This window comes from Salarias fasciatus, chromosome 19 (assembly GCF_902148845.1).
Source record: "Salarias fasciatus chromosome 19, fSalaFa1.1, whole genome shotgun sequence".
NCBI lineage: Eukaryota > Metazoa > Chordata > Actinopteri > Blenniiformes > Blenniidae > Salarias > Salarias fasciatus.
In genome coordinates, this window is record NC_043763.1 from 1,386,774 (window position 1) to 1,413,397 (window position 26,624).

The 26,624-nt window shown below is 52.5% G+C and overlaps 1 protein-coding gene across 1 annotated transcript; it reads right to left on the minus strand.

Annotated features, from left to right (window-relative positions):
• Positions 1-3,904: 3,904 nt before the first annotated feature.
• On the minus strand, positions 3,905-23,541 carry tonsl (tonsoku-like, DNA repair protein). The gene is made up of 28 exons (XM_030116651.1): positions 23,325-23,541; positions 23,167-23,262; positions 21,023-21,165; positions 20,769-20,952; positions 20,571-20,700; positions 20,311-20,482; positions 20,013-20,127; positions 19,017-19,156; positions 18,796-18,948; positions 15,339-15,464; positions 15,080-15,266; positions 14,951-15,006; positions 14,786-14,875; positions 14,590-14,662; positions 14,327-14,490; positions 13,782-13,905; positions 13,546-13,706; positions 13,066-13,438; positions 12,780-12,982; positions 12,611-12,711; positions 12,382-12,538; positions 12,190-12,268; positions 11,797-12,104; positions 10,103-10,274; positions 9,793-9,968; positions 8,470-8,543; positions 8,198-8,331; positions 3,905-4,206 (listed from the first exon to the last, which is right to left on the minus strand). Exons 1-28 carry the CDS (start codon positions 23,347-23,349, stop codon positions 4,010-4,012), a joined length of 4,113 nt encoding a protein of 1,370 aa, XP_029972511.1. The 5' UTR covers positions 23,350-23,541; the 3' UTR covers positions 3,905-4,009.
• Between the last annotated feature and the right edge of the window lie 3,083 nt (positions 23,542-26,624).

The following is a 26,624-nucleotide window of genomic DNA, read 5'->3' on the forward strand; positions in this document are numbered from 1 at the left end:
GACGCTCCACAGTGAACCATCCCTGAGCTCTGAATCTGCTCCAGTCAAAACAAACCAACAAACAAACAAACAAACGCTTTCCTCTCACAGAGTCTGAAGGAACAGCTGGACAACTACTGCATCAGCAAAACAGGATTTCAGCAAAAAATGTGTGAGAAGTTTGTGGAGAACAAAACGAAAGATTTACTCAAACACCTGAAGGAGAACGAAGACAAGAATCAGATCTGCAACCAGCTGTTTTCCTGCGGGTGTGACTGAAAACAGAGGAACTCAGCTTTCAGAGCCTGAGAACGAGAAACAGCGACAGGACGGCTCCAGCCTCACACTGCCTCCTGCTGGCCACAACACTTCATTACAATAAAGACCATTCACTGCCAGACTGCTGTCAGGACTCCTCATTTCTGACCAAACACACCTGTGTGTGTGTGTGTGTGTGTGTACTTGTACAGTTATACGTTGTGAGGACCATGGGTTTATAACCTTACAAGTGAGGACAATTTGTGGAAAGTGAGGACATTTTTGCCGATCCTCACTTTTCGACAGACCTTTTTTGGCCTTTTTGAGGGTTCAGACTTGATTTTTGATGGTTAGGGTCAGGGTAAGGGGCTAGGAAATGCATTATGTCAATGAGTGTCCTCACAACATATGGCTGTACAAACGTGTGTGTGTGTGTGTCACTGGCACTGCTGCTGCTGCTTCATTCAGGAAACGTCCCTTTATCTCCACACAGCAGGCGGACAGAGCAGCGCCGGGCTTCTTACATCAACCACACTTCTTCCTTCCACAAAGTCTGACATCCCTTCAAGTTTTAGGATCAGCCGCCCTGCCAGCAGCTGAAGACGATGGTTCACACTGAGGCCAGAGACAGCATGTGACACCCGGAGAACCCAGGAGCCACTTCAGCACCAACTGAAGCACCGCAGGGCAGGGTGGTGCAGGGCAGGGTGGTGCAGGGCAGGGCGGTGCAGGGCAGGGTGGAGCAGGGCAGGGTGGAGCGGTGCATGTGTCTCAGTCTATTTATTAAAATGTGATGGTCTGCTGTGGAACTCAGGTCCAGCAGAACCAACTCTTGAAACGCCGTCTCGGTCCTGTGGTTCACTCTGGAACTGGACTGACGTCCTTCTAAAATGTTATTTCTGATTAAAAAGTCATTGACTTGGTTAAAAACCAGTCTTTCTAAAACTTTACATAAGGCCTGTAGGTGTTACAGTTTTCCTCCAGTGCTTTGGCTCATTTCTTGAAAACAAAATTACACTTTCAAAACAACATGGACAAATCTCCAAACTACCCTGCAGCTGCTCACAACAGAACGGTATTTCTCATTCATGTCATCACATTGGAAATGTCTTCGGACATGTCTCAATGTCTCAGAAAATCTTTGCAAATAAAAAGCACAGTAAGGATAGATTTAGCACAATTCCCAAGTGAACAGGTCATGTTGATCTAAACTGACTGATCGAGTCTCAGTCTGATGGTTGTTCTCTCCAAAACATATCAGCATCATTTCATTGTATCAGTCACCACCTGCAAAATCACCTGTTCAGCTGTCAGAATGAGTCAAAAACACACTTCAATGCCATGAAGACCAGACATGGGTGTGTTTGCATGAAGGTGAGGAGGACAGTCAGGAGGGTGAGGAGGGAGACCAGTGAAGAAGTGAGCTGTGAAACTCCAGCTTCATTTACAGCACTGTGGGCTCCTTTTTGTTTTGTTTTGTTTTGTTACCTAGCCTAGTTTTGTAATCACGCCGGTTTGTTGGTTTGTGAGCAACATTACGGAAAAAGTTATAGACGGATTGCAATGAAACTTTGTGGAAAGGTGGGTCTTGGGCTAACTTAGAATCCATTAAATTTTGGTGACGATCCGGATCACTGTCTGGATCCAGGAATCTTTTAAAAGATTCTTTATCATTTATCTTTATCATAGCAGTCTTTGACATAGTTGGGCATAACTCAACAATAAATGACAAGGGGGCTTAGAAAACATGACAGTGTCAGTCCTTCAATGACTCTAAGAGAGATCAGCTGCTGATCCAGATCAGGAGGTGTTCCGGATACCAGGATCCAGAACAGACAAAAATAGGGGGATTCTGGAGTGTCAGTCACTGTGAGGAAACACTGAGATATGAACAAGCAGCAAACAGCTTTCTGCCTCTATATGGTGTTCTGATTGTTGTTGGTCCGCACGGTGGCGCGGTGGTTAGCACTCTTGCCTCACAGCAAGAAGGTCCTGGGTTCAAATACCGGCCGGGGCTCAGGGCCTTTCTGTAGTTTCTGGAGTTTGCATGTTCTCCCCGTGTGTGCGTGGGTTCCCTCCGGGTACTCCGGCTTCCTCCCACGGTCCAAAAACATGCATGTCAGGTTAATTGATCACCCTAAATTGCCCCTAGGTGTGAATGTGAGTGTGCATGGTTGTCTGTCTGTCTCTGTCAGCCCTGCGACAGACTGGCGAACTGTCCAGGGTGTACCCTGCCCTCACCCGCAGCAGCTGGGATTGGCTCCAGCCACCCGCGACCCCGAAAGGGAGAAGCGGCAAAGAAAATGGATGGATTGTTGTTGGTGACTGATTTGAGCTGTGGCGGAGGTCTGCACTCTCTGAGTTCCAAATTCTAGTTTGTTTTTTTTTTGTTTCTTTGTTTTTATTTTACAGCATATTGAACTCCGATGGATGGAAGTTACTTTGTGTGTGAATACAAATTCTAACAGTTTCCTTGGAGGTATGAGAGCGATGTGTGAATCAGAACCTGAAGGTTCTTCTGACTGTAAAATGCTTTTTGTCTTCATTTTCTTATACATGATATTTTCTGTTAGCTAAAAAACCCAAAGAAGAAAATAAAAACTATCGCAGTCACCATTATGACTGAAGCCCTGGGCCCAGGTAGAAAGGTAGATGAGGAATAGTTCAATGGTCCTCTGCCCTTAATGACAACACATCTAAACATTCTGACTGTCAGAGCTCACACAGCGTCAGAAGGACAAAGCATTTTGAGGACACTGACCATTTGTTTGAGAAAGAAATGTAGTTTTTCCACCTGAGTGAACTGTTTTGGCAGAGATGTGATCTCTGACAGGAGAACCGTGGTTCTGCTGAACCGTCCAGGTGGTTTTTGACAAGAGAACCAAGAGAATTGAGAACGTCCGGTCTGTCTGGAGAAATGAGCCGAAGCTGCTGAGAAGGATCTTTACATTTTGGAGGCTCTGACTGTTTATATAGGAAAGAAATGAAGCTTTGAAACATGAGTGAACAGTTTTGGGAGAGAGAAGAGCTTTTGCTAGTGAACTCTGGTGTTGAGCTGAACTGTAAGACCGTTTTGCCAAACGATCTTCGAGTTTTGATAATGTAATTTCAGTTTCAAGAAATGAGCCAAACCAGTGGAGAAAAACTGTAAGAACATCAGGCTCTGAACAGCTCTTCTTCACCACCGTCGCTTTACAGGCAGTGATGAAGACGCCCGTCTGAAGAGGGCAGGTCGTCATATTTAAAAACTGTTCCTCAAAGAACCATAAACAGATATTAAAGTGTTGGGAATGGCATCTAAAAGGAGAAAACTGGACTAAGAGTCCTTCATCAGCCAGGTCCAGACTGTCCAGTGTGTCCTCAGGCATGGACAACGGTTCAGCTGTGTTCACTGATAGAACCTGTTGTGGTAAAAGACTGGACCTGATGTCCACGAGTTTAGTTCTGAAGTGGTGGAGAAGAGGAACCGGGGTTGTTTTTATTCTCTGAGTGGAGAGAAGTGGGAAGCTTGGGTCTGTTTGACTGACTTACTGTAAATGTTGAGTTGTTGTCAGATCTCGTAATAAACAGCTCATTCAGATCCCCAGGAAGCCAGGACCGGCCCGGCAGCGCCGCTCAGAACCGGAGCAGGAGGAACGAAGGAAGACTCCCGGACGCAGGGTCAACAGTCACTTTATTAGACACACAGAGGGCACGCACGCACGCACACACGCACGCACGCACGCACACACACACACGCACACACGCACACACACGTCCCCGTCCAGGTTCTTCAGGACGAGGACACACACAGCAGGAACTTGGTGCCTCTGTCCACCGAGGCCCCGTGCGGGTCCTCCTGGTCCCAGGTCTGCTTCAGGGCCCGTCGGTCCAGCTTGTTCAGGCTCTGGGAGCAGAGCCGCAGGTCCAGGACCAGCCGGGACAGACCGTCCACACTCCGAGGGTCCCAGGGGCCAGAGACCGGGCAGCCTGCAGGACCAGCACAAGTTCCCGTCATGAAAACTCAAAACACTGAGTGTGGGTTCAAAACCTCGGCCCTGGATTCTGGATTCTGGATCCACGAGGCTCAGGAAGACGTCTGGCTGGACGGTGCTGGTCTGCGGGTGGAGCACAGGTGGAGGGACTGCGAGACCATCCTGCTCAGGAGGAATTCCACCGGCTGTCAGTCCCTGCTGCTCTGACTGTGGTTCCCACAATGCCTTGCAGCCTGATCACATGAAGCTTCAGGCCCGTTCTCCACCTCTGACCTGTCAGTCTCCATAACCACAGTCTGCACGGCCCGGCCAGGAGCTCCTCCACGAGCGGCGAGCCGTCGGCGGGGGCTTCACTCGGGACCCCAGCAGCTCAGCAGCTGGCCGGACCGCGCTGGTTCAGGTCAGACCAGCTGTGGCGGCGCTGCGCTGCATGTCCGGGCAGAGGATTCGCGCTTTACTCACTACTGAACACATGTCAACCCAGAATAACCACCGAGATCTGAATATGTATTCAACCACACAGAAAGTGGATGACTTTTTCCTCTTCTTTGATACTGAAATGGATGCGACGGCGATGTTTCCAGAATGTTCCTGTTCATCTCTGAAGTTGCTTCAGTGTGGACAGGGCAGTAGCAGTAAAGCGGGCTGCTGTCTGAGTGTCTGGATAAAAGAAACATTAGCATATGCCTCGTTTAATGTGAGGGGGCGTGGCCAGGCGACTCTCACTGAAATGCTTTAGTTTAAAAAAACTAATGTTTACGAAAAAACTGCGAATCGTGCTCCTGGACGCGATTCAATAGATTAATTTACACGACTCGGCATGAATTCCCATGAGACGGGGTTGTCTGTTCTGTGCGCCTTGTAACAGGGCCTGGAGCAGGGGGGCTCCTCCAGGCGGCGCCACGCTGGAGCCATGAAGCACGTTTCAACAGACAGCGCAGCGCGTCCATCACCAACGACTGAAGCATAAGTTGGGTTTGGACAGTTGTCTCGTTGTTTACAGAACGAAGTAGAACAATATACTCATATAAGCGGGTGGTGACCAACAACTTGGGTGCACAGCGCCCCCTACTGTGTCTCTTGGTGAATGTGCTTCAGTTTACATCCTGGTCACTTCAGAGATCTGTAAAACCAACAGCAGGTATTTTGTGACCCCGGGCTGTGGAGGAGGAGAGGCTGAGGGACCAGGAGGACATGTTGGTGAAACTGAGGAGTTTTTGGACGATTAAAGCCGTTTGGGAGCCGGCGCCACACATGCCCCATTGGCTAACAGTACACGGATGTCTGCAGCTCGACTTTGGATCAAAGTTTCTCCCGGACCACTGTTCGGATCAGAAAAGCCTTCTGGGTGAGGAGATTGTTCTACTTTGTTCTATAAACAACGTGAAAACTGTTTAAACCGAACTTCTCCTTTAAATCCCGTTGACAGCGCTGCAGGTCTTCAGCTCCAGTCTTCATCAGCTCCAGTATCAACACAAAGCCTTCCCCAACAACCTATTATTATTGTTTTGTGTTTTCCAACATTTCTGGGAAGTTAACCGACCTGTAGATAAGAGGGAACAATGAGAGACGATGGGGGGATTTTTTTTTTCTTTCCCCAGGCCATATAACAGCCTCCGTCCAGGACTGTCGGGCTGTGAACTCCAAACTCTCCGCCTGACTCGGTTCTCCACAGAGCTCAGCCACTTCATCCTGATCTGTCTGAGCGCCTCCCCGGCTGCGCTCTGATCTGGCGGTCTGCCTCCGTTCTCCACGGAGCTCAAACACGCCCCACACTACGGTGTGTTTCTACCGGACGCGACGCAAATTTTTCGCGCAATGAGATCACACACAAAGTCGATGTAATGACGCGAATGTCGCAAATGAGAGAGAGAGAGAGAGAGGGGGGGGGGGAGGGGGAGGGGGAGGGGGGTGCACACAGGACTGTGGCACAAACATCAGAAGAGTCCTGTCCACTGCTGCTGTGCAGGAGACGTGGTGAGGAGCTGTGATGTTGCTGCAGGATGCTCTGTGTTGCATATTTGTACCAGCAACAACACTCGAGCGTCTAGCAGGGCGCCGTTTTGTCGCGCGAATAAAAACACGCACCAGCGATAAAACTCGTGCGTCGAGCGCGGCGAGATGTCATTTGTCGCGCAAATGCAGTAGAATCACGGCGTTACAATTATTACAGAGCCTGTGCTCCTCTGTGGGGCTCCGGCCTGGGGACGGCCCTGTCCCGGGGGGACGGCCCTGTCCCGGGGGGACGGCCCTGTCCCGGGAGGACGGCCCTGTCCGGGGGGGACGGCCCTGTCCCGGGGGGGGGGGGGGGGGGGGGGGGGGGGGGGCGTCTGTCCTGCTGTAACAGCTGTCATCGCGCCTGTCAGAGAACTTCACTGTTGGTCGGAGTGAGGGGGCGGGGCTTAGTGAGAGGTCAGCTGCTCTGTCTGAACAATAATGACAGCAGAAAACAAAGGCTGATTTTGATAAATAACTTCGTTAAGTTTCTCCATTTACACAAACTACCGCTGGAAATGTAGCGCTGCCTCGATAAGAGAGAAGCCAGAGAAGTGACCAGCGCACGGCGAGGAACCAATCAGATGCTTTGTCCAAAGTGTGAAACACTTAAGGCCCGCCTGACTCGCTCTGATTGGCTAAAACTTCTGAACATTGAGAATCACTGGTCGTTAGAACTGTCACTTAAAGGTACATTAAGGAGTTTTACAACCTTAAAAATACTTATTTTCCACCATAAATATGTTACACATGTTTAATGATGTGTACAATGTGCCCTGACAGATTCATTACCAGAACCTCTAACAGGCTAAACTGTCACTTGAAAGTCACAGTGCCGGTCCGGCTCCAGAGTTTTTTTGGGGAGAATTTGAAAGGAATGATGTAATGCGCGCTCCGGCTCGTTAAGTTTCATCTTGTCCGCCATTACTCCGCCAGATGCTTAGTGAGCAACAACTGAGCAGGATCTTCCAGAAAGTCAGAACAGACTGGCTTCTAGCACTGCAGCTCCACACAGACTCCACCAGGGAGAAGACACTTACATTTTACCTGAGCGCTACTAAACGAGCGAGGAAGGACTTCCTCTCTTCTGTGCACGGGAGCCACAGGGACCACTAAGCTGCATTACGCCCAAGGCCTGCAGGGGGTGCTGTTTCGTATAAAACGTGCAAACTCCTTAATGCACCTTTAAAGCTGGTGTCCAGAGTTTCTGTTCGTTTCCAACGTATGAATCATTTTTCAACAGAGCTTCAATGTGTCAGTCTGGTTCGATACTACAATATAATATCAGCATAAAGCAATATAAAAATGTATTTATGAGCCCCGCCTTCGTCTCATAGACCCCCATGTTATCCGAAAAAGCGCCGGTCAGCTTCAGCCAATAGATTTCGAGCTTCCGCCTTGTCGTGCTGTCAATCAAAGTGTGGAGCAGCCAGAGAGCACGGCCGCTCGCCCAGCAGAGGAGAGTTAGCTCTGCAGCAGATATATCCACTGTCTGCTGAACATCCACCGGAAACAGCTCAACATGGAGGATGCTGTAGGACTCAGAGGCTCTCATTTTCACCCGACGGATAACAGCGTGCACAATTAAGGGGGCGTGGCTTGGTCGCTCATGAAAGCAGAGGGAGGGCGGAGCCTCCAGACCTTGGTTTAAAAAAAAAAACTCTCTCTTTCAAACCTCCGGACACGAGCTTTAGAGGCTGGTTACAGAGAAGAAAGAAAAAAAACAACCAAAAGTATCTCCACGCTGGATTTCCGGCGCGGTGCTGGACGTCTTCAAGCCCTGTTATCATGCAGTGAGCCCTGCATGTGGAAGAAGTTTAAAAAAAGCCATTCAGTGACGGGGGCCTTATAGTGTGGAAAATACGGTACGAGCAGATTCCTCACAGCCGGCAGGCAGACAGCGGGACCACAAAACAAACAGCTCAGAGGACAAAACCAAGTCAGGGAGTTCAACGGTCCCTACGGACCCCAGAGTGTCCCTGCAGTCCCACCTTGCAGGTTGAGCAGTGTGAGCGCTGGACGAGTCTCCCGGACAGACGCCAGGACGCTGCGAAGTCCTGCTGAGCCCACGCCGGGGTTTCCCGACAGGTCCAGACTCACCAGCTGAGGACAGGACGGCAGACACCTGGACGCACAGCTCATGTCAAGTGGGACACGACAGGTTCCATTCTGTCCACACTCTCTCTCTCACACACACACACACACACACACACACACACACACACACACACACACACACACACACACACACACACACACACACCTGGACAGAGTGGCCACGCTGCTGTCCGTCAGTCCGTTGGACGCCAGACTCAGGTGGGTCAGAGAACATTCCTCCTGCAAGGACAAAAGCTTGAATGTCAACACCTCCAGACCTGCCAACCTTGGCAAAATTTTTGGAGTACCACTTGCTGGGATTGTCGGGGGGGGGGGCTGTCAGTTTTAAATTTTAAGTTTTCATTTGGTTCTTTAATTTGTTTAATGACAAATATTTAACAGATGTTTTTCTGATACACGTTACATTGCGGCTGACCGTGCACGTCGTCCCCAGAAAAGAGCTTCAAAATGCTGCTACGTGTCCTTTAACTGAGCATTTTATGCTGTGTGTGCGCATGCGTGTGTGTGTTCCATTACTAAAACTTTTATAAAGCCGTCAATACGTTGTTTCAAATGAACTGGTGTCCTTGTTACCTGGTGACTGACTTCCTTTAGCACTTCCTGCTGCTGCTAGTAGTAGCAGATGTTGAAATCAGACTCATAAAAGGTCTGAACGGCTTTTTGTCTGGTTTTTAACATCTATCAGCAACAAGGGACGTGAAAGAAACCCAGTCGCCAGTTAATAGGGAATCAGTTCTTCCAAAACACCGGCTCCTCTCCGGGTTCTGGACACTTCTCCTCCGCTAGCTAGCTGCTGCATTCAGGTGACTGGAGCGAGCGGCGGAAAACTGAAACTCTGTCATTCACATGAAGGCAGCGGAGACAGCTGGACTCAGGAGACACTCAGGAGACACTCAGGAGACACTCAGGAGACACTCAGGAGACACTCAGGAGACACTCAGGAGACACGTGAAGGAAGCGTGGACAGTTTGCACAAAGGAACGGCTCTCAGACAGCTGAGAACCGGCTCTCGTCGTTCACTTGAAAGAGCCGTTCAAACGAACGACTCGTTCATTGAACGTCGCAGCTCTACGAGGGGAGCACATGTTTCCTCCCGGTTCCATAGCTGCGGCGCACCAGCCTAATTTACCGGTATTTTTTTCAACGTGACAAATACAATGTGTGCCGTGACTGCGTGACAACACACCGAAATGCGTGACGCTTCAGAGCCCTGCTGCTGCATCGTGTTGTCAGACATGAGAACGTCCACGGTCCGCATTTATAACAGCGCTCACAGACGTCTGCAGCTTTTTGCGTAGTTTAATGAGGCGGAGCGTACCAGCGTATTTTGATGTCAAATTGCGTACCTGCTACGCAAAATGCGTACAGGTTGGCAGGTCTGCCCCTCACAGTGTGTGTGTGTGTGTGTGTGTGTGTGTGTGTGTGTGTGTGTGTGTGTGTGTGTGTGTGTGTGTGTGTGTGTGTGTACCTGTGACAGGGCCTGGGCGAGGTGCTCCACCCCCGGGCAGTCGCTGGCCCCCCTGCAGACAGCAGACAGGTCCAGGTGTGTGAGACAACGCAGAGGAAGAGTCTTCAGCAGCAGCTCAAAGCCCGCGGAGCCCAGTGCATTGTGGGAAAGGTTCAACGACTTCAGATGGCCTGAGGCTGAAAGCAGAGCAAAAAAAAAAAAAAAATCAGTTAAACATGAACTTTTTATTGTGTGTATGTGTGTGTGTGTGTGTGTGTGTGTATGTGTGTGTGTGTGTGTGAGTGTGTGTGTGTGTGTGTGTGTGTCAGACCTGTCAGAGCGTGGGCCAGCAGTATCCGGTGCTGCTGCAGGAATCGGGCCGTCAGGCTGCAGGCCTGCAGAGACATCCTGGACAGCAGTGGACAGTGGGACAGCAGACAGGACAGAGACTCGGAGACTCTGTCCCCCAGAGGGTTCAGACCCAGATCCAGATCCTCCAGGCACTGCAACCACACAACCGCACAGGAGCCATCAGCGAACACCAAGGACCAGGACTCTGTTAGGAATACTACAGAGACCACCTGCAGAACCACTATAGAGGAGCTGTAGAGTCACTATAGAGCAGCTGTAGAGTCACTATAGAGCAGCTGTAGAGTCACTATAGAGGAGCTGTAGAGTCACTATAGAGGAGCTGTAGAGTCACTATAGAGGAGCTGTAGAGTCACTATAGAGGAGCTGTAGAGTCACTATAGAGGAGCTGTAGAGTCACTATAGAGGAACTGTAGAGTCACTATAGAGGAACTGTAGAGTCTATAGAGCAGCTGTAGAGTCACTATAGAGGAACTGTAGAGTCACTATAGAGGAGCTGTAGAGTCACTATAGAGCAGCTGTAGAGTCACTATAGAGGAGCTGTAGAGCCACTATAGAGGAGCTGTAGAGTCACTATAGAGGAGCTGTAGAGCCACTATAGAGGAACTGTAGAGTCACTATAGAGGAACTGTAGAGTCACTATAGAGGAGCTGTAGAGTCACTATAGAGGAACTGTAGAGCCACTATAGAGGAACTGTAGAGTCACTATAGAGGAACTGTAGAGTCACTATAGAGGAGCTGTAGAGCCACTATAGAGGAGCTGTAGAGTCACTATAGAGGAGCTGTAGAGTCACTATAGAGGAACTGTAGAGTCACTATAGAGGAGCTGTAGAGTCACTATAGAGGAGCTGTAGAGTCACTATAGAGGAGCTGTAGAGCCACTATAGAGGAGCTGTAGAGTCACTATAGAGGAGCTGTAGAGTCACTATAGAGGAACTGTAGAGTCACTATAGAGGAGCTGTAGAGCCACTATAGAGGAACTGTAGAGTCACTATAGAGGAACTGTAGAGTCACTATAGAGGAGCTGTAGAGTCACTATAGAGGAACTGTAGAGCCACTATAGAGGAACTGTAGAGTCACTATAGAGGAACTGTAGAGTCACTATAGAGGAGCTGTAGAGCCACTATAGAGGAGCTGTAGAGTCACTATAGAGGAGCTGTAGAGTCACTATAGAGGAACTGTAGAGTCACTATAGAGGAGCTGTAGAGTCACTATAGAGGAGCTGTAGAGTCACTATAGAGGAGCTGTAGAGCCACTATAGAGGAGCTGTAGAGTCACTATAGAGGAGCTGTAGAGTCACTATAGAGGAACTGTAGAGTCACTATAGAGGAACTGTAGAGTCTATAGAGGAGCTGTAGAGTCACTATAGAGCAGCTGTAGAGTCACTATAGAGGAGCTGTAGAGTCACTATAGAGGAACTGTAGAGTCACTACAGAAGAGCTGTAGAGTCACTATATGTGTAAAATTTAACGTAAAAAATTAAACGAACAACCTGTATGTATTTTGTTTCTTCTATTTTCTGTTTTGACTTCATTTTTTTCCTTCAAGGAGTTCTACTCAGACTGAGAACACTTATCTGTTCGGGTTGGACCAACACTTCAGCTCTACTTGCTGTGTGGCTCGGTGTGAAGCAGCGTGAGCAGAGAGCGTCTTTACCGGGAAGGCAGGGTGAGTCTGAGCCTTCAGGGCGTCCGCCGCCTTCTCCAGACCCTCCGCCGTGATCAGGTTGGAAGAGACGTCCAGCAGCCGCAGGCGTGGCATGGTGACGGCGGCGGCCACCAGCTCGGGAAGCAGGGCGTCGGTGAGGCGGTTTCCATGGAGACGCAGTTCGGTCAGGCTGGCCTGGAGCTTCAGAGCCCGGAGCAGAGGAGCGAGGGACGAGGGGGGCAAGCTGAGGCCACACAGCCACACCGACGGACTGCCGTCCTGAGCCTCACACAGCCGGGACAGCCGCCGGTCCTCAGCTGCAGACACACACACACACACACACACACACTGTAATACCCGAGGCCATGGGGAGCAGCAGGACCTGAGCTGAAGGAGACCGACCTGCTGCCAGACTCTGACAGGCCTTCCTGTAGCGCTCAGGGAGAGGAGGCAGGTCCCAGGAACACACCTCCGCCAGGACCTGCAGCGCACACACACAACACAATATACACAACAGACGTGCACGCCCCCACTCACTACAATCTCAGGAGAATCTGAGCATCAGCAGCTCCGAGGGCGCCGGCGCCGGCTCACCTCCTCGTTGGTGTGCAGCACCGAGAGCAGCAGGTCCTGGGGGGACAGCAGGGCGCCGTCCTTCTGCAGCGACAGGCGGGGCAGCAGGCCTCGCTCCTGGTAGTAGCGCTGGGCGGCCTGCTCACACAGCCAGGACACGGTGCACGAGTCCGCCCGGCTGCAGCGGCAGGGACAGGAAGTCAGAGCGGAACGCCGGGGGCGGCGGGCTGGAGGAACACCGCCGGCTCACCTCTGAGGGACCGGGATGAGGAAGACGTCTTCCAGGACTCGAACCCTCATCCTGATGGGCGGGGCCAGAGACCGAGGGGCCCCCGAGGACTGCGGGGACGGCTGCAGCAGACAGAACCGTTCAGGACCACCCAGGTTCCGCTCTGGGTTCGCAGGAAGTGGCGTCTCACCTGGTGGGGCGTCACGGCGGGGGGAGGGGAGCCGGGTCCCGGGCGGGGGTCCTCGGGCACCGGGGGGCTGTGGGGGCGGCTCACCTCCCGCCTCCCCAGGCGGACCGTCCCGGGGATCTGGGTCATCTTCAACTGCTGAGGCCTGGCGGAGCGGCTCCTGCTGGGAGGGAGCCCCCTGCTGGAGGAGGGCGGCACTGCAGCACCTGGAACGGGGGGGGGGGTCAATAACCAGCCACTGAGGAGAGCCGGGCGTCCGGACTCCAGGGGGCGGGGCTTCTCCAGTCACCTGGGTGATGGCGCTGGCCCCTGGCGGGCGGGGCGGCGCCGGGCTCCTCCCTCTGGAGCCTCCTCTTCTTCCGGGGGACGCCGTCCAGCAGGTCGTCCTCCAGCCAGTCGTCCTGCAGACACTCGTCCTCGGGGACCAGAGCCGCCCTGCCGGAGGCGGCGGGCGGCGTGCGGGGGGGGCGGGGCTGGGCGTGGCCCTGGAGGAGCGTCTTGGCGCTGCCCAGGCCACGGATGGCGCTGTGGTACTGGTCCCGCGCCGTCTCCGCGCCGCCGTCCGGGCCCGGTGCCGCCGCCGGGGGGTCTCTGGGGCGGACGGGGCGCAGGGGGCTGGGGGAGCGGTCCGAGTCGTCGCCGTCTGAGTCGCTGCCGTCCTCCTGAGGATCACAACACAGCAGGGTCATCAGGGTCATCAGGGTCACCAGGGTCAGCGCCATGGGGGCGGACCCCGCTTCAGAGCACTCCACGGCGGTCTGAGCTTTACCCCGTACAGCAGGGTGGCCGCCGTCCCTCGTGGGCGGGGCCGCCGGGCAGAGCCGCGTCCGGGCCGGTCCCGGTGGACGGGGGGCTCCGAGTCCTCGGCATCGAACAGCTGGCTGTCCCGCAGGGCGGCGGACGGCTCGGCGGGGGCCGCGGCGCCGGGCTCTGTATGTACAGACCAGTGAGGAGGAGGAGGGACGGCTGCAGAGCGGCGTGGTGCATGCTGGGAGAGCCCCTCACCCGCCCCGGACGCCGCCCTCCTCAGCAGCCGCTCCGTCTCCCGGCACTCCAGACGGGTCTCCTGGTCCAGCTCCCGGCTGTAGGTCCGCTGCCACTGCAGCAGGGTGTCCCGGGCCGCCTCGCCCTGGGGGGGCGACAAGCAGAGTCTGGGTCCAGAGTCCGGACCTCCCTCAACCCCAGACATGTGTGGCTCTCAGGATTCCCAGGACAAAACAGGACTGAGTCTCTGGAGTGGACCCTGGTCCAGACGGAGCAGCACCGATCTGAAGACTGACTGGAGGAACCGCTGCCGGGGCGAGTCCACCTCTGAGAGCGCAGCAGCGCCGACTGACTGCAGGAAACCTGCTCAGTGTACCTGGACCCTGGAGTGATAGAGCACACACACACACACACACACAGACACACAGACACACAGACACACAGACACACAGACACACAGACACACAGACACACACACACAGACACAGACACAGACACAGACACACACACACACACACACACACACACACACACACACACACACACACACACACACACACACACACCTTGGAGTTGCGCAGTGTGACGGAGGCCCCTCGCTGTACCAGGAGTTGCGCCACCTTCAGGTTTCCGCAGGCGAGGGCGTCGTGCAGCGGAGTGACTCCTTCACACAGCGGGCCGCCAGGGTCGTTGATGTTGGCGCCGCAATCCAGCAGCAACGCAACGACCTCTGCATCAGACACACACACACACACAGACACAGACACAGAGGCAGAGTGAGGGGGGGTCACAGACCAGCGTGAGGGACACTGCGAGCGGAGCGGCGTACCCAGGTGTCCGTGGTTACAGGCCTCGTGCAGCGGCGTCCAGCCACAGTAGTCCCTGGGGTTGACGGGGTGACCCTGACACACAGACACACACACACACACACACACACACACACAGATCAACACACACCTGGCTCCGCCTCCCTGACCCGTCTGGGTTCTGGGTTCCGGGGTCAGCCCCTCTGGAGGGTCTCTCACCTGGTCCAGCAGGGACTGGACCTGCCTCAGGTTCCCGTCGATGCAGGCTCTGTGGAGGAACGTCTCGCCCTTCTCGTTCCTCTTGTTCCACTGCGGGGACAGACGGGACGCCTGGTGAGGACGGCGGTCCACACACACCTGCAGGACCCAGCGGGACTCACTCACCCTCCCGGCCGTCCTCCGGCCCGCCACCATCCGGTCGTAACCCTCCAGGTCTTCATCTGGGAGGGAGGCGGGGTCAGAGGTCAGATGGGCGGGGCCTGGCTGAGCCGAGCGGTGTGGAGCGTGTTCTACCTGAGTCTGACAGAACCACGTCGCTGTCCAGAGCCTCGCTGTCCTCCTCGTCCTCCTCTTCGTCCTCGTCCTCGTCTCCGCCGCCGCCGTCTGGACCGCTCAGCTCCCGCAGCTTCAGCTCCGTCTCGGCGGCACCGGCGGAGCCCCGTCTCTGCTGCGAGGCCGTCCACAGCCTGAGGGCTCGTCTCTGAGGGGGACGGATTGTCTCAGGTCTCTGTGAGACGCCGGCTCGGCCCCGGCCCCCCGCCGGGCCCCTCACCTGCAGGGCGAGCCGCCCGGACGCCTCGGCGCAGCGCAGCGCCGCCTGGAAGCCGGAGTCCACGTCCTCCGAGGGGCCGCCGCCCTCCTCCAGGGCCGCGGCGAGGTTCAGCCACGTGCTGCAGTCCTGACCGAGCACAGCGCAGCGCAGGGCGTGGTCAGGGCGGCGGCGGAGTCGCTGGAGAGCAGAGCGGCCTGGACGCTGCTGCTCCAGCGAGGCTTCAGAGAACAAGTCCCCCCACTCCAGGGGCCACACCCTGGACCTGGTCCTCACTGACTCCTTCCACATCTCAGACCTTCAAATCCAGGACACTGGCATTTCAGACCGCCACGCAGTCCCCCTCAGGACCCCTCTCCCCTCCCCCCTCGCCAAACCACAACGCCTCATCTCCTTCAGGAACCTCAGGAAAACTGACTCCGCCTCCCTCAGTCAACATCTCCAGCTCCTCTCTCCTCTGAACACGCCCGTCCCCGATCTCCTGCACTACTACAGTAATAACCTTCAGGCGCCACTGAAAACCAGGACGGTTTCCTCCACCCGCTCCGCCCCCGGTTCACAGAGGAGCTGAGAAATCTAAAAAGGACTGCTCGTGTCCTGGACCGGGCCTGGGTCTCACCTGGGCTGACGGTGCATCAACAGAGATATGCCAAGGAACTCTCCAACCCAGGTCAGCATCATGACCCATAACCCCGGTAACTCCAGACAGCTCTCCACCACCATCAAACACCGGCTCCACCCTCAGACTCCACCACACCACCACACAGTCACACAGGGCAACCAGTTCATGGACTTCTTTACCTTCTTCTCTCTCCCTCGCCAACAGCTCTGTCCCAACACACGACGCTGCACCCCACACTACTATCTCACTTCTACCCCAGAGCGCAGCAGGAGGTCGAGAAAATATCAGTAAATCTGAACCGTCCACCTGCTCCCTCCACCCCCTCTGCTTAAAGCTCACTGCCGCTCCATCAGTCAGCTGATCACAAACATTATCAATCTCTCCCTTCACACCGGCACTGCTCCAACCAACCTCAAACCAGCGATCATCAAGCCCCTCCTCAAAAAACCCACTTTCAATCCTGAACCTCCGTCACACTACAGAGCCATCTCCACCCTCCCCTTCAGCTCCACCCTCCCCTTCATCTCCACCCTCCCCTTCAGCTCCACCCTCCCCTTCAGCTCCACCCTCCCCTTCAGCTCCAAAATCCTTGAAAGAACTGTTTCCATCCGACTTCACAACCATCTTAAATCAAACTAGGGCTGGGCGATACGGCAAAAAAAAAAAGATCACGATTTTTTTTCTTCATATCATTCAATCTCGATTATAATCACGATGTTATATTGTTGTTAATTCCAGTTTTAAAGCATCTGCACTGAAAACCAGAACTATAGAATAGTTTAACATTTTATTAACAAACCAAGTAAATAGCAATGCAAATTAAATAATATAAACATAGAAAAATATAAGAACAATCTCACTTAACAGTGAAGCAAATGGGAAAAAAAAAAAATCTAGCACCAAGATAATAAAATCTTGCGATGCACCGTTTTTTTCAGTAAAAGAGAAGAACTGAACGATTGGTAGTTAAAGTGTGACAGTTTCCAGCCCTGAGGATTTTCGTTGCTATAAAAGATTAAAAAACTGAAGAAACCCTCTGGGGATAATGAAGGCGCTGTAGAATGGAAACACTTTCAAGTGATGACGCTCCTCACCAGCTCCGTTCCTCCGCCATCTCCTCTGTCTCCTTTCTCGGCCACAACTTCCCCCTTTCTCCCTCCGTTACTAATTTGGTGTCAGGTTTGACCCCCATCTTAGCTTCGATCATCATGTATCTGATGTTTGCAAAACCTCCTTCTTTCACCTCCGTAACATTGCCAAACTGCGGCCGTCTCTGTCCCGTCCCGCTGCCTCGTCTCCTCCAGGCTGGACCACTGTAACGCCTCCTCATCGGGACCCCGGGCCGGAGCCTCCGAAGACCAGCGCTGCCCGGGTCCTAAACATGACCACATCACCCCCTTCCTTTGCAGCCCTCACTGTCTGAGGCTGCTGCTCCCCGTCTGTGGAACGCCCTGGCCGACCACCGCAGGGCCCCACAGACGGTGGATGAAAACCTTGTTATTTGGCAGTGACTTTACTGCTTTTACTGTCTCACTGTTTCTATTGTTTCTATTCTCTTCTTGATTGTGTTCTGAGAGATTTTACCCACAAATGTAAAGTGCATCATAAATAAAATCCATTATTATTATTTTTATTAGAACTTTACTCAAAACACCAGGCCCTGACCTCTGACCTCTGACCTGACCACAGCGCGGAGCAGAGGAGGGACCGGCACAGAGAGGAAAACACAACTGCCCAGACAGACAAAAAAATGAAACACACTACACATCATAAATTCAACACATCAGCTGAATTTAGATCCTTCAAAACAAGAGTGTGACTTTTATTTTGAAAGTTGAACATGGTTTGCAGTTCAAAGCTGCTGAAGCCCTGCCGTAGCGGTGGTGGTGTGTGTGGAGGTGGTGTGTGTGTGGAGGTGGTGTGTGTGTGGAGGTGCTGTGTGTGTGTGGAGGTGGTGTGTGTGGAGGTGGTGTGTGTGGAGATGGTGTGTGTGGCGGTGGTGTGTGTGTAGAGGTGGTGTGTGTGGAGATGGTGTGTGTGGCGGTGGTGTGTGTGTGGAGGTGGTGTGTGTGGAGGTGGTGTGTGTGGAGGTGCAGTGTGTGTGGAGGTGCTGTGTGTGGTGGCGGTGCTGTGTGTGTGTGGCGGTGCTGTGTGTGTGGCGGTGGTGTGTGTGTGTGGCGGTGCTGTGTGTGTGTGGCGGTGCTGTGTGTGTGTGGCGGTGGTGTGTGTGTGTGGCGGTGGTGTGTGTGTGTGGCGGTGGTGTGTGTGGTGGCGGTGGTGTGTGTGTGTGGCGGTGCTGTGCGTGTGTGTGTGGCGGTGCGTGTGTGGCGGTGCTGTGTGTGGGGCGGAGCCGTGTGTGTGTGACGGTGCGTGTGTGGCAGTGGTGTGTGTGTGGCGGTGGTGTGTGTGTGTGTGTGTGTTTGGGGTGCTGTGTGTGTGTGGCGGTGCCGTGTGTGTGTGACGGTGCGTGTGTGGTGGTGGTGTGTGTGTGGCGGTGGTGTGTGTGTGTGTGTGTTTGGGGTGCTGTGTGTGTGTGACGGTGCGTGTGTGGCAGTGGTGTGTGTGTGTGTGGCTGTGTGTGGTGCGGTGCTGTGTGTGTGTGGCGGTGGTACTGTGTGTGGCGGTGTGTGTGTGGCGGTGTGGTGCGGTGGTGTGTGTGTGTGGCGGTGTGTGTGTGGGGCGGTGTGTGTGGTGCGGTGGTGTGTGTGTGTGGCGGTGTGTGTGTGGGGCGGTGTGTGTTTGTGGCGGTGTGTGTGGTGCGGTGGTGTGTGTGGCGCGGTGGGGTGTGTGTGTGGCGGTGTGTGTGGCGGTGTGTGTGGCGGTGTGTGTGTGGCGTACCTCGGCGGGGCTGCCCTGCCTCAGGGCCAGCTCCTCCCTGTAGTGCTGCACGGCGTCCTGGTGCTGCCTCAGGTCGGCGTGGGTCGCCGCCAGCGACACGTGGATGACGGCCAGCTCCCTGCCGGGCCGGCCCAGAGCCTCGGCCGCCTTCAGCTGCGGCACAAACGCCGGCGTCAGCGTCGCTCGCCGCGGCCGGCGCCACAGAGCGGGCCGCTGCTCACCTGAGCCCGGTACGCCTCCAGGGCCTTGCCGAAGCAGCCCACCTTACAGCACAGGTCGGCCAGCCGCTCCCACAGCTCCACGGCCTGGAGGGGGCTCCGGTCCTGCTCCAGCTCCTCCTCCAGCTTCCAGCCCCGGTCCGCTGCGAGCACAGCCAGCCCTCAGAAACACCTTCCACACACTCACACCATCTCACTGCCATTACTCCTGATTTAAAAATAATAATAATAATAATGATGAGTGTCTCCACATCCTGTATGAGGATCCACAGGAGAAACTCCTCCTCCTCACTGGATCCTCTTTATACTGAACAATCAAACAGGAGATTCAGAGAACCTCCCTTCATGACATCATGAGGGGAGATAACCCCGCCCCCTGGAGACAGGCCCCTCCCCCTGGAGGTGGGGCTCTGCTTTACCTATACACTGTATAAATTTCAGTAGAATATGAAAGAAAGTGAGCAGCAGCTAGCATTAGCTCGTCAGCGCTAGCTGCTGTAGACTGTAACGACAGAAGTAAAACACTTCCAGTAAAAACATTTGCTGATGACAGTTTAGTCTGTTTTTTTTCCCCTGAAGAAATCAACAGTCATTCGGGTTTTTCCAGCACAAATTCAAATGTTGTTCCTGGAGGATCGAGTTTGACTGTTTTAGAACTTTAAGCATTTTATGCTTGTTTTTAAAAGGTGTTTTTCCTGTTTGAGGGCCGTCTGAGCAGAGCAGCAGGGAGCAGTCCTTATTCATGAGGAGGTGTTGAATGAAGCTCCCAGCAGAGATCCGCCGTACTGCCAGTGACGTCTGGGCTTTAAAGCTTGTGAAGCCGTCATGCTAGTGACAGAATGAAGCTCTGTGTGGCTCAAAAGTGTTTTATTAGTATTTCTGGGAGAATCTCTTCCCTGAATAATCCCCTCCAAGCTGACATGAGCTGCAGTAAAACGTTGGAACACAGCTGTTTTTTCACCAGGACTCCAGGTCCAGCATTGGTGAACATTCAGTTACCATATTTGAAGGACTTCTTCACAGCCTGTCTGTCCAGAGGCTGCTGGGAGCCCAGCTGCAGAGCCTTCTTCAGAGAGCGGCGGGCGGCGGCGAAATCCCCCAGAGAGAGCTGCACCTGCAGAGCGACAGCGACAGCCTCACGCAGCTGACGGTGGCGGCAGGACCACACGGCGGCAGGACCACACGGCGGCGGCAGGACCACACGGCGGCAGGACCACACGGCGGCGGCAGGACCACACGGCGGCGGCGGCAGGACCACACGGCAGTGGCCAATTGGGGGGGGGTGGGGGGTTCTTACCTTTCCAATGCAGTGGAAGCACTCGCTCTCGCTGAACTTGTCCTTGGTCTTGCGGGCGCACTCCTTGGCCTGCTCCAGGCAGCGCACGGCACTCGACTGCTGGCCGTTTCTGAAGAAAATGTTTCCCAGGTTGAAGTTTGCGCGGTAGAGATCCTCCAGCAACTGACTCTTCCTGTAAAACGCCACAGGACGGGAGTGATGAGCAGGTACACACTTCAGTCTGCGTGGAGCAGGTTTCCAGCAGGCCCGGATCGTCGTACTCTGCGATGAAGACGCTTCGCCGGATGAAGTCGCTGCAGCGCTGAGGCTCCCCCAGGTGATCACACACCAGGCCCAGGTTGAGGAAGAGGCGCGCCTTCATCTCGCTGATCTCCCGCTGCGGCACGGTCCCTGCAGGTCAGACAGGAGCCGTGAAGAGACGTCGATCCCGCCGCTCCCACGGCGGCGGCGGCGCTCACCCTCCAGTCGCTCGTCCACGATGGCCAGGCTCTGCCTGAAGGCGTCTCCCGCCTGCTCCAGGCTGCGGGCCGACTGGTCGGACTCGTAGCGGAAGAGGTAGGTGCGGCCGATGGTGGCCAGCGCCCGCTGCTCCTCGGCGCTGTCCCTGACGGAGCGGGCCAGGTCCAGGTGGCAGTGCTGGTGCTGCCAAACACAAGCCGTTCAGCGACCCGGGCTCCCCTCACAGGCAGACCGCTCAGACTCTCGGACTGACCTTCAAGGCCGCGTCGATGTTTCCCATCTCGGCGTAGCACTCTCCGATCTTCCTGTGCGCCACCGCCCGTCCGATCACGTCGCTGAGCGCCTCGGACAGGGACAGCTCCTGCTGGTGCTCCCGAATGGCGGCCGCATAGTCTCCTGCCAGACACGACGTGGAAACCAGACCACCACAGCACGTCAGCAGGGAAACGACAGACCGAGCAGACGGTCCCGTCTCGGTCCAGATCAGCCTCGTCACCTCCCTTCAGTTCCCTGAACGACCACTTACAGAACCTTAGCTTAGAGTTTTTACTCATCATTTTGATGCACATGAAAACATTTCAGTTAAAACTCCCTTTGGTGTTTTATAAGCCAGCCGATTTCTGCTCAACATCAGTCCAGACCAGGGGTGTTCAACCTGCGGCCCTGGAGCCACATGTGGCTCTTCAGTCCCTCTGTAGCGGCTCCGTGAAGCTTTCACAACATGAAAGGTGAATGGACAATGAACTTATTTTTAATATAGCTACACCACAGTACTGCTCAAAATGATTCCTCACTCTCGGTTCAAAAGGGATTCAAATAAAGGTACAAGAGAAATTGGGAAAAAGAGCTAAAACCACAAGAAGAAGGGAAAAAGTGATAGAATGTTTAAAGAAACTGAAATGTCCATAATTTCTAAAAGAAGGTAAATAAGGTGGGGGGAAAAATGCAAAACTGCTTAAGAGGAGGTAAACAACCGTTTTACCTCCTCTTAAATAGCTAAAATTTAAAAATTATGAATCAAAAATACTTGAAAATAGGAGCAAAACTGTTCAAATCAAATACAAAAATAGGTTAAATGTGAAGGTCAAGGTCAAGGTTTATTTCTATAGCACATTAAATACAGAAAACTCTGCCCAAAGTGCTGCACATGTTGATAACACCATAAAAAGAAAAAAAACAATAGAAAAATACAAAAGTTTAAAAACAATAACTTACAAAAATGTCCAGCTCAGCCTGTGTTGAACGCCAGAGCAAATAAATGTGATTTTAACAAAGACTTAAAACACTCAACAGATGAAGCAGAACGAATGTTCAGAGGGAGCTCATTCCAGAGTTTAGGTCCAGCGACCGTAAACGCCCTGTCACCTCTGGTTTTCAGTCTCGATCGGGGACAGGTTAAGAGCAGCTGGTCACATGACCGCAGGGCTCTTACAGGAGGTACAAACACAACATTTCAGACAAATATTCAGGGGCCAGACCATTCAAAGATTTAAATACAAGCAGTAAAATTTTAAATTGAATTCTAAAAGACACAGGGAGCCAATGAAGTGACTGAAGTGCAGGAGTAACATGATCGAAGCGCCTTCTCCCTGTGAGGAGGCGAGCAGCGGCATTCTGTACCAGCTGTAGGCGACGAATGGATGAAGCATCCAGACCATAATGTAGGGAATTACAATAATCCAGACGTGCCGTAATGAATGTATGAATTAATTTTTCCAACTGGTCAGAGGGCAAGTAGGATTTCACTTTGGCGATCAGTCGCAGCTGGAAGCAGCTCGCTTTCACCACAGCACTGATTTGCTTCTCTAGTTTAAAAGAACTGTCGATGATGACGCCGAGGTTCTTTACACAAAAACTGTGAGGAACTCCGAGGTCAAAGGCAGGAACAGGTTCACCAAACACAATTACTTCAGTTTTGTTCTCATTTAGGTTCAGAAAATTAAATTTCAGCCAGTCTTTCACTTCCTTCAGGCAATTTTGAAGAGACTGGAATGACCCACTTTCAGATGTGTATTCAAATGTAATAAATTGTTCACTACTCTGAATCCTAACTTCATAAATGCATCATAAGATCTAGTATTTGTTTGTGAATAAAAGCTATAAATGAAGCTTCCTGAGCTGCATTCGCCTCACTTTAAAGGTTCAATGTTCTTTATGGCTCCAGAACTACTGGACTTCACAGACAGTCACTAAAATGGTCTTTTGGTCATAAAGGCTGCAGAACCCTGGTCCAGACTAACCCCAACATCTTCATCGTCATCATCAGTCCAAACAGCCACCTCAGAAGGATGACAGTCAAGACAGAGGAAGACGGACTCCCTCAGGCTGCTGGTTGTTTGTTTGTTTGTTTGTTTGTTTGTTTGTTAAGGCTGTGTTTTCGGGGACTCGGGCTCTCACCACTTCTTGACAGCACCTCTCCCAGCTGGTTGCAGAGGCTGGCCTCCTCCCTCAGGTCGCTGCTGGCCTGGGCTTTGCTCTTGGCCTTCTGTAACACTGCAGACAGCGGGTCGTCAGGCTCGAAAATTAAAATAAGCTGTGAGAAGAAGTTCACTCACGTCTGATTTCCCGGGAGGAGCTCATCTCCGGTCGCTCAGCGGAGTCCGAAAACTGGAAACTTCCACCAAACAAACTCTCTGTCTCTCACTGCATCTTCCGGAGATCACGTCTGCTCTCCTCCACTGCTGTCTGCACCGACACGACACGACATAAAGACCGTGAGAGGGGAGAAAACGCTTCCTATCGGCGAGTAAACACCATGCTACATGTAGCCACGCTAGCTTCCTGCTCGCAGTTCACAAAGCCCCGCCAGGACTGCAGCAGCCAATCACGTCACACGCTCAGGGAGAAATTTAACCCTGGGATTCGTCTGTCAGGAGTAAATCCCACCTTGGCCCCCGACAATGAAGGCTCATTTGAATAAAACTGCCCTTACTCGACCATAAAGGAACACTCCCACACTAATGTATTTGTTCTCTACCCCAATGCTGTTGTAGAACGACAGAGTGCAGAGAGCCGTACAGCCTGGCAGACAGCACTCAGGTCGATTTAACGCACATGACGGCGCCATATTGAATGGGTCTCAACGTGAACAAAGGACACAAAGGCCGTTTCTCACTCGTGTACCTGGAGAGACTTGCGAGTAAGCAAGGACACATCGAGGTTTATGTGCGTGTGTTCATGGAACAGTAGCGTACTGGATGACTACATAATGCATTTATGTGTATACATACATATACGCACTCACACACACAAAGATAAAATATCTATTTATACATACACATATACAGTATTTACAACACAACTGTGCGTTTCTCTTCATATCATCCATGTAGTAAAATATTAATGAAAAAATAATATATTAATGAAAAGTAATGTTGGATGATTGTTTATAGCGGGGCCAGAGGCGGGAAATATTTGTGGAAGATGGATGTTGTTGTGGATACAACATTTTGTGAGTGGATACCAGAGAACTGATAAGAAAAAAAATGGATGAGGCGACACTGTATCCCTGGAAGGGGTAATCTTGATGTGGCAGCAGTTGCGGCGGTGCCCTCATCCAATGTTGTTCTCACCCGAGTTTTACCAAATCTTAACCCCAATCCAAATCTTACTCCAAATCTTAATCTTAACCTTACTCGCAGATCCATCCGTATTGCCACATTGAACGTGCCGACGCGCAACTCACCAAGCCACTCCACACTTTTATCAGCTGAGTTGTCACGACTGAGCATCTGAATTGCTGGTCTCCAAGAAGTTAGATGGCCTGGCTCAGGAGAAACAAATGCTGGTGACTACAGGCTTCTCTGGAGTGGCCATGACAGTGACTGCATTCAGGGAGTAGCTCTTGCTCTTGACAGGACCTCTCTTTCGGCCCTAGCATGCCGGAAACCTCTCAGCCAGGGCCGGCGATTAGGCTGGGCATCCGGGTCACTTTCCCAGGGCACCGAGCCATAGGGGGTGCCTGACGCGCACCCATGGTGCACCGCTGTGACGGCCCGTTTGAGCAGCGCACTGCTTGCCCCCCCCCCTGCACTCGACAACTCTCAGCGCAAGTCACTTCCGTGGGGCTCTCGTGTTGGGTGTCGGGGCCCAGGGCGCCTGAGAAGCCCACGCCGGCCCTGCTCTCAGCCCCCGCCTTCTATATGCCCGCTTGAAGCACTCGCAAGGTTTCCTCTCAATTTTTGTTTGTTATGCCCCTACTGACACATCTGAAGATACCGTGAAAGACAGTTTCTACGAAACGCTGCACTACAACCTCCGAAGGGTTTCACCTGATGACATTGTAACTGTTCTTGGTGATATGAACACTACTGTTGGTCCCACTAGAGACGGTGTTGAACACATCATGTCAGGAACCTCGGGGTCTTATTTGACCAGGATATCTCCTTTAAAGCACACATCAACCTGGCTTGTAAAACAGCATATTTCCACTTGCGCAACATAGCTCAAATAAGAAGCATTCTACCTAGAAGCAATGCAGAAAAACTCATCCATGCATTTGTTTCCACTAGACTGGACTACTGCAACTCCCTTCTTGCAGCCTGCCCAAAATGTGTATTAAAAAACTTTCAGTTGGTTCAAAATGCGGCCGCCAGATTATTAACCGGAACTAGAAGACGTGAACACATTACTCCCGTTCTAAAATCTCTTCACTGGCTTCCTGTCGAGTTTAGAGTTAGATTTAAAATCCTTCTCCTGACTTACAAAATCCTAAATGGGATGGCTCTGACCTATCTCCAAGATGCTTTAACGTATTATCAACCAATCAGAGCACTTCGCTCTCAAAATGCAGGGTTACTGGTGACTCCTAGGGTCTCTAAATGGACACTAGGTGGAAGAGCCTTTAGCTATCAGGCACCGTTTTTATGGAACCAGCTTCCAAGTGGTGTCAAAGAGGCAGACACAGTCTCCACATTGAAGGTTAGGCTCAAGACGTTTCTCTTCGATGCAGCCTATGATCAGGTCAGCTAGGGATCTAAACTAAACTTAACTAAACTAAACTAAACTAAACTAAACTAAACTAAATCAAACTAAATTAAACTAAACTAAACTATCTAAACTATACTAACTAAATACTAGTTTAAATACTAAACTATTCACAAAGCTGCCCTAGGAGCTAGAATGCTGTGGGAAGTACGGTGCACTGAGCCCTGTCCTCTAAAGTCTGAATGTTCTTCCCTTTAGTCCGTTCATTGCTTTTCACCTGCTGTCCCCCCCTTCGAGGGGGAGTCTTCTCCAGTTTCAGTTGCTGACTCCACTATCACGAGGGCCTACGAACAAGCTCCGTCCGGACCGGGAGGACACTCCTGTTGCTGCTGCCCGCGGACTGGCTTCGGTTCTACTTCTGGGATCCGTGGTTCTTGTGCTGGACCGTCCAACGGACTGTCCTCAACATAGTCCTAGGCTTTACTTCTTATTGTCTCATGCTAGCTGTTGCCAAAGCTGTCCGTCCCTGGGAGAGGGATCCCTCCATACTGTGGTTCTCCCCAAGATTTCTTCTTTTCCCACTGGGTTTTTGGAGTTTTTTCTTGCCGGATGTGAGGGTCTAAGGCGGTGGTTGCTTCGTTTTGTCTCGTTACTGTGAATTTGACATATTAACATTATGCTTATTCACTGTTTTTATTTTTACCGACTAATGTAACATCTTGAAGCCTCTGAGGCAGCTGTTGTTGTGATACTGGGCTATACGAAAATACATTGAAATTGATTGAAACTAGGTCAGCCCATTCACCTCAAGTAGTACAAACAACAATGGTGATCGTATGATTGAGCTTTGTGCTTCGCATAACCTCAAAATTGCCAGCACTTGGTTTCAACATCGCCGAATTCATACTATTTCATGGTATTCCAACACC

What these genes read in the sequence shown, in the direction of transcription:
- tonsl (XM_030116651.1), bottom strand. Translation starts at nt 23,349, where the DNA reads ATGAGCTCCTCCCGGGAAATCAGAC. An exon ending in CTGTAACCACGGACACCTGG is followed by an intron (nt 14,491 to 14,589) that starts GTACGCCGCTCC and finishes TGTCTGATGCAG; the next exon opens with AGGTCGTTGCGTTGCTGCTG. An exon ending in GAGGGCGGCGTCCGGGGCGG is followed by an intron (nt 13,707 to 13,781) that starts GTGAGGGGCTCT and finishes CTGTACATACAG; the next exon opens with AGCCCGGCGCCGCGGCCCCC.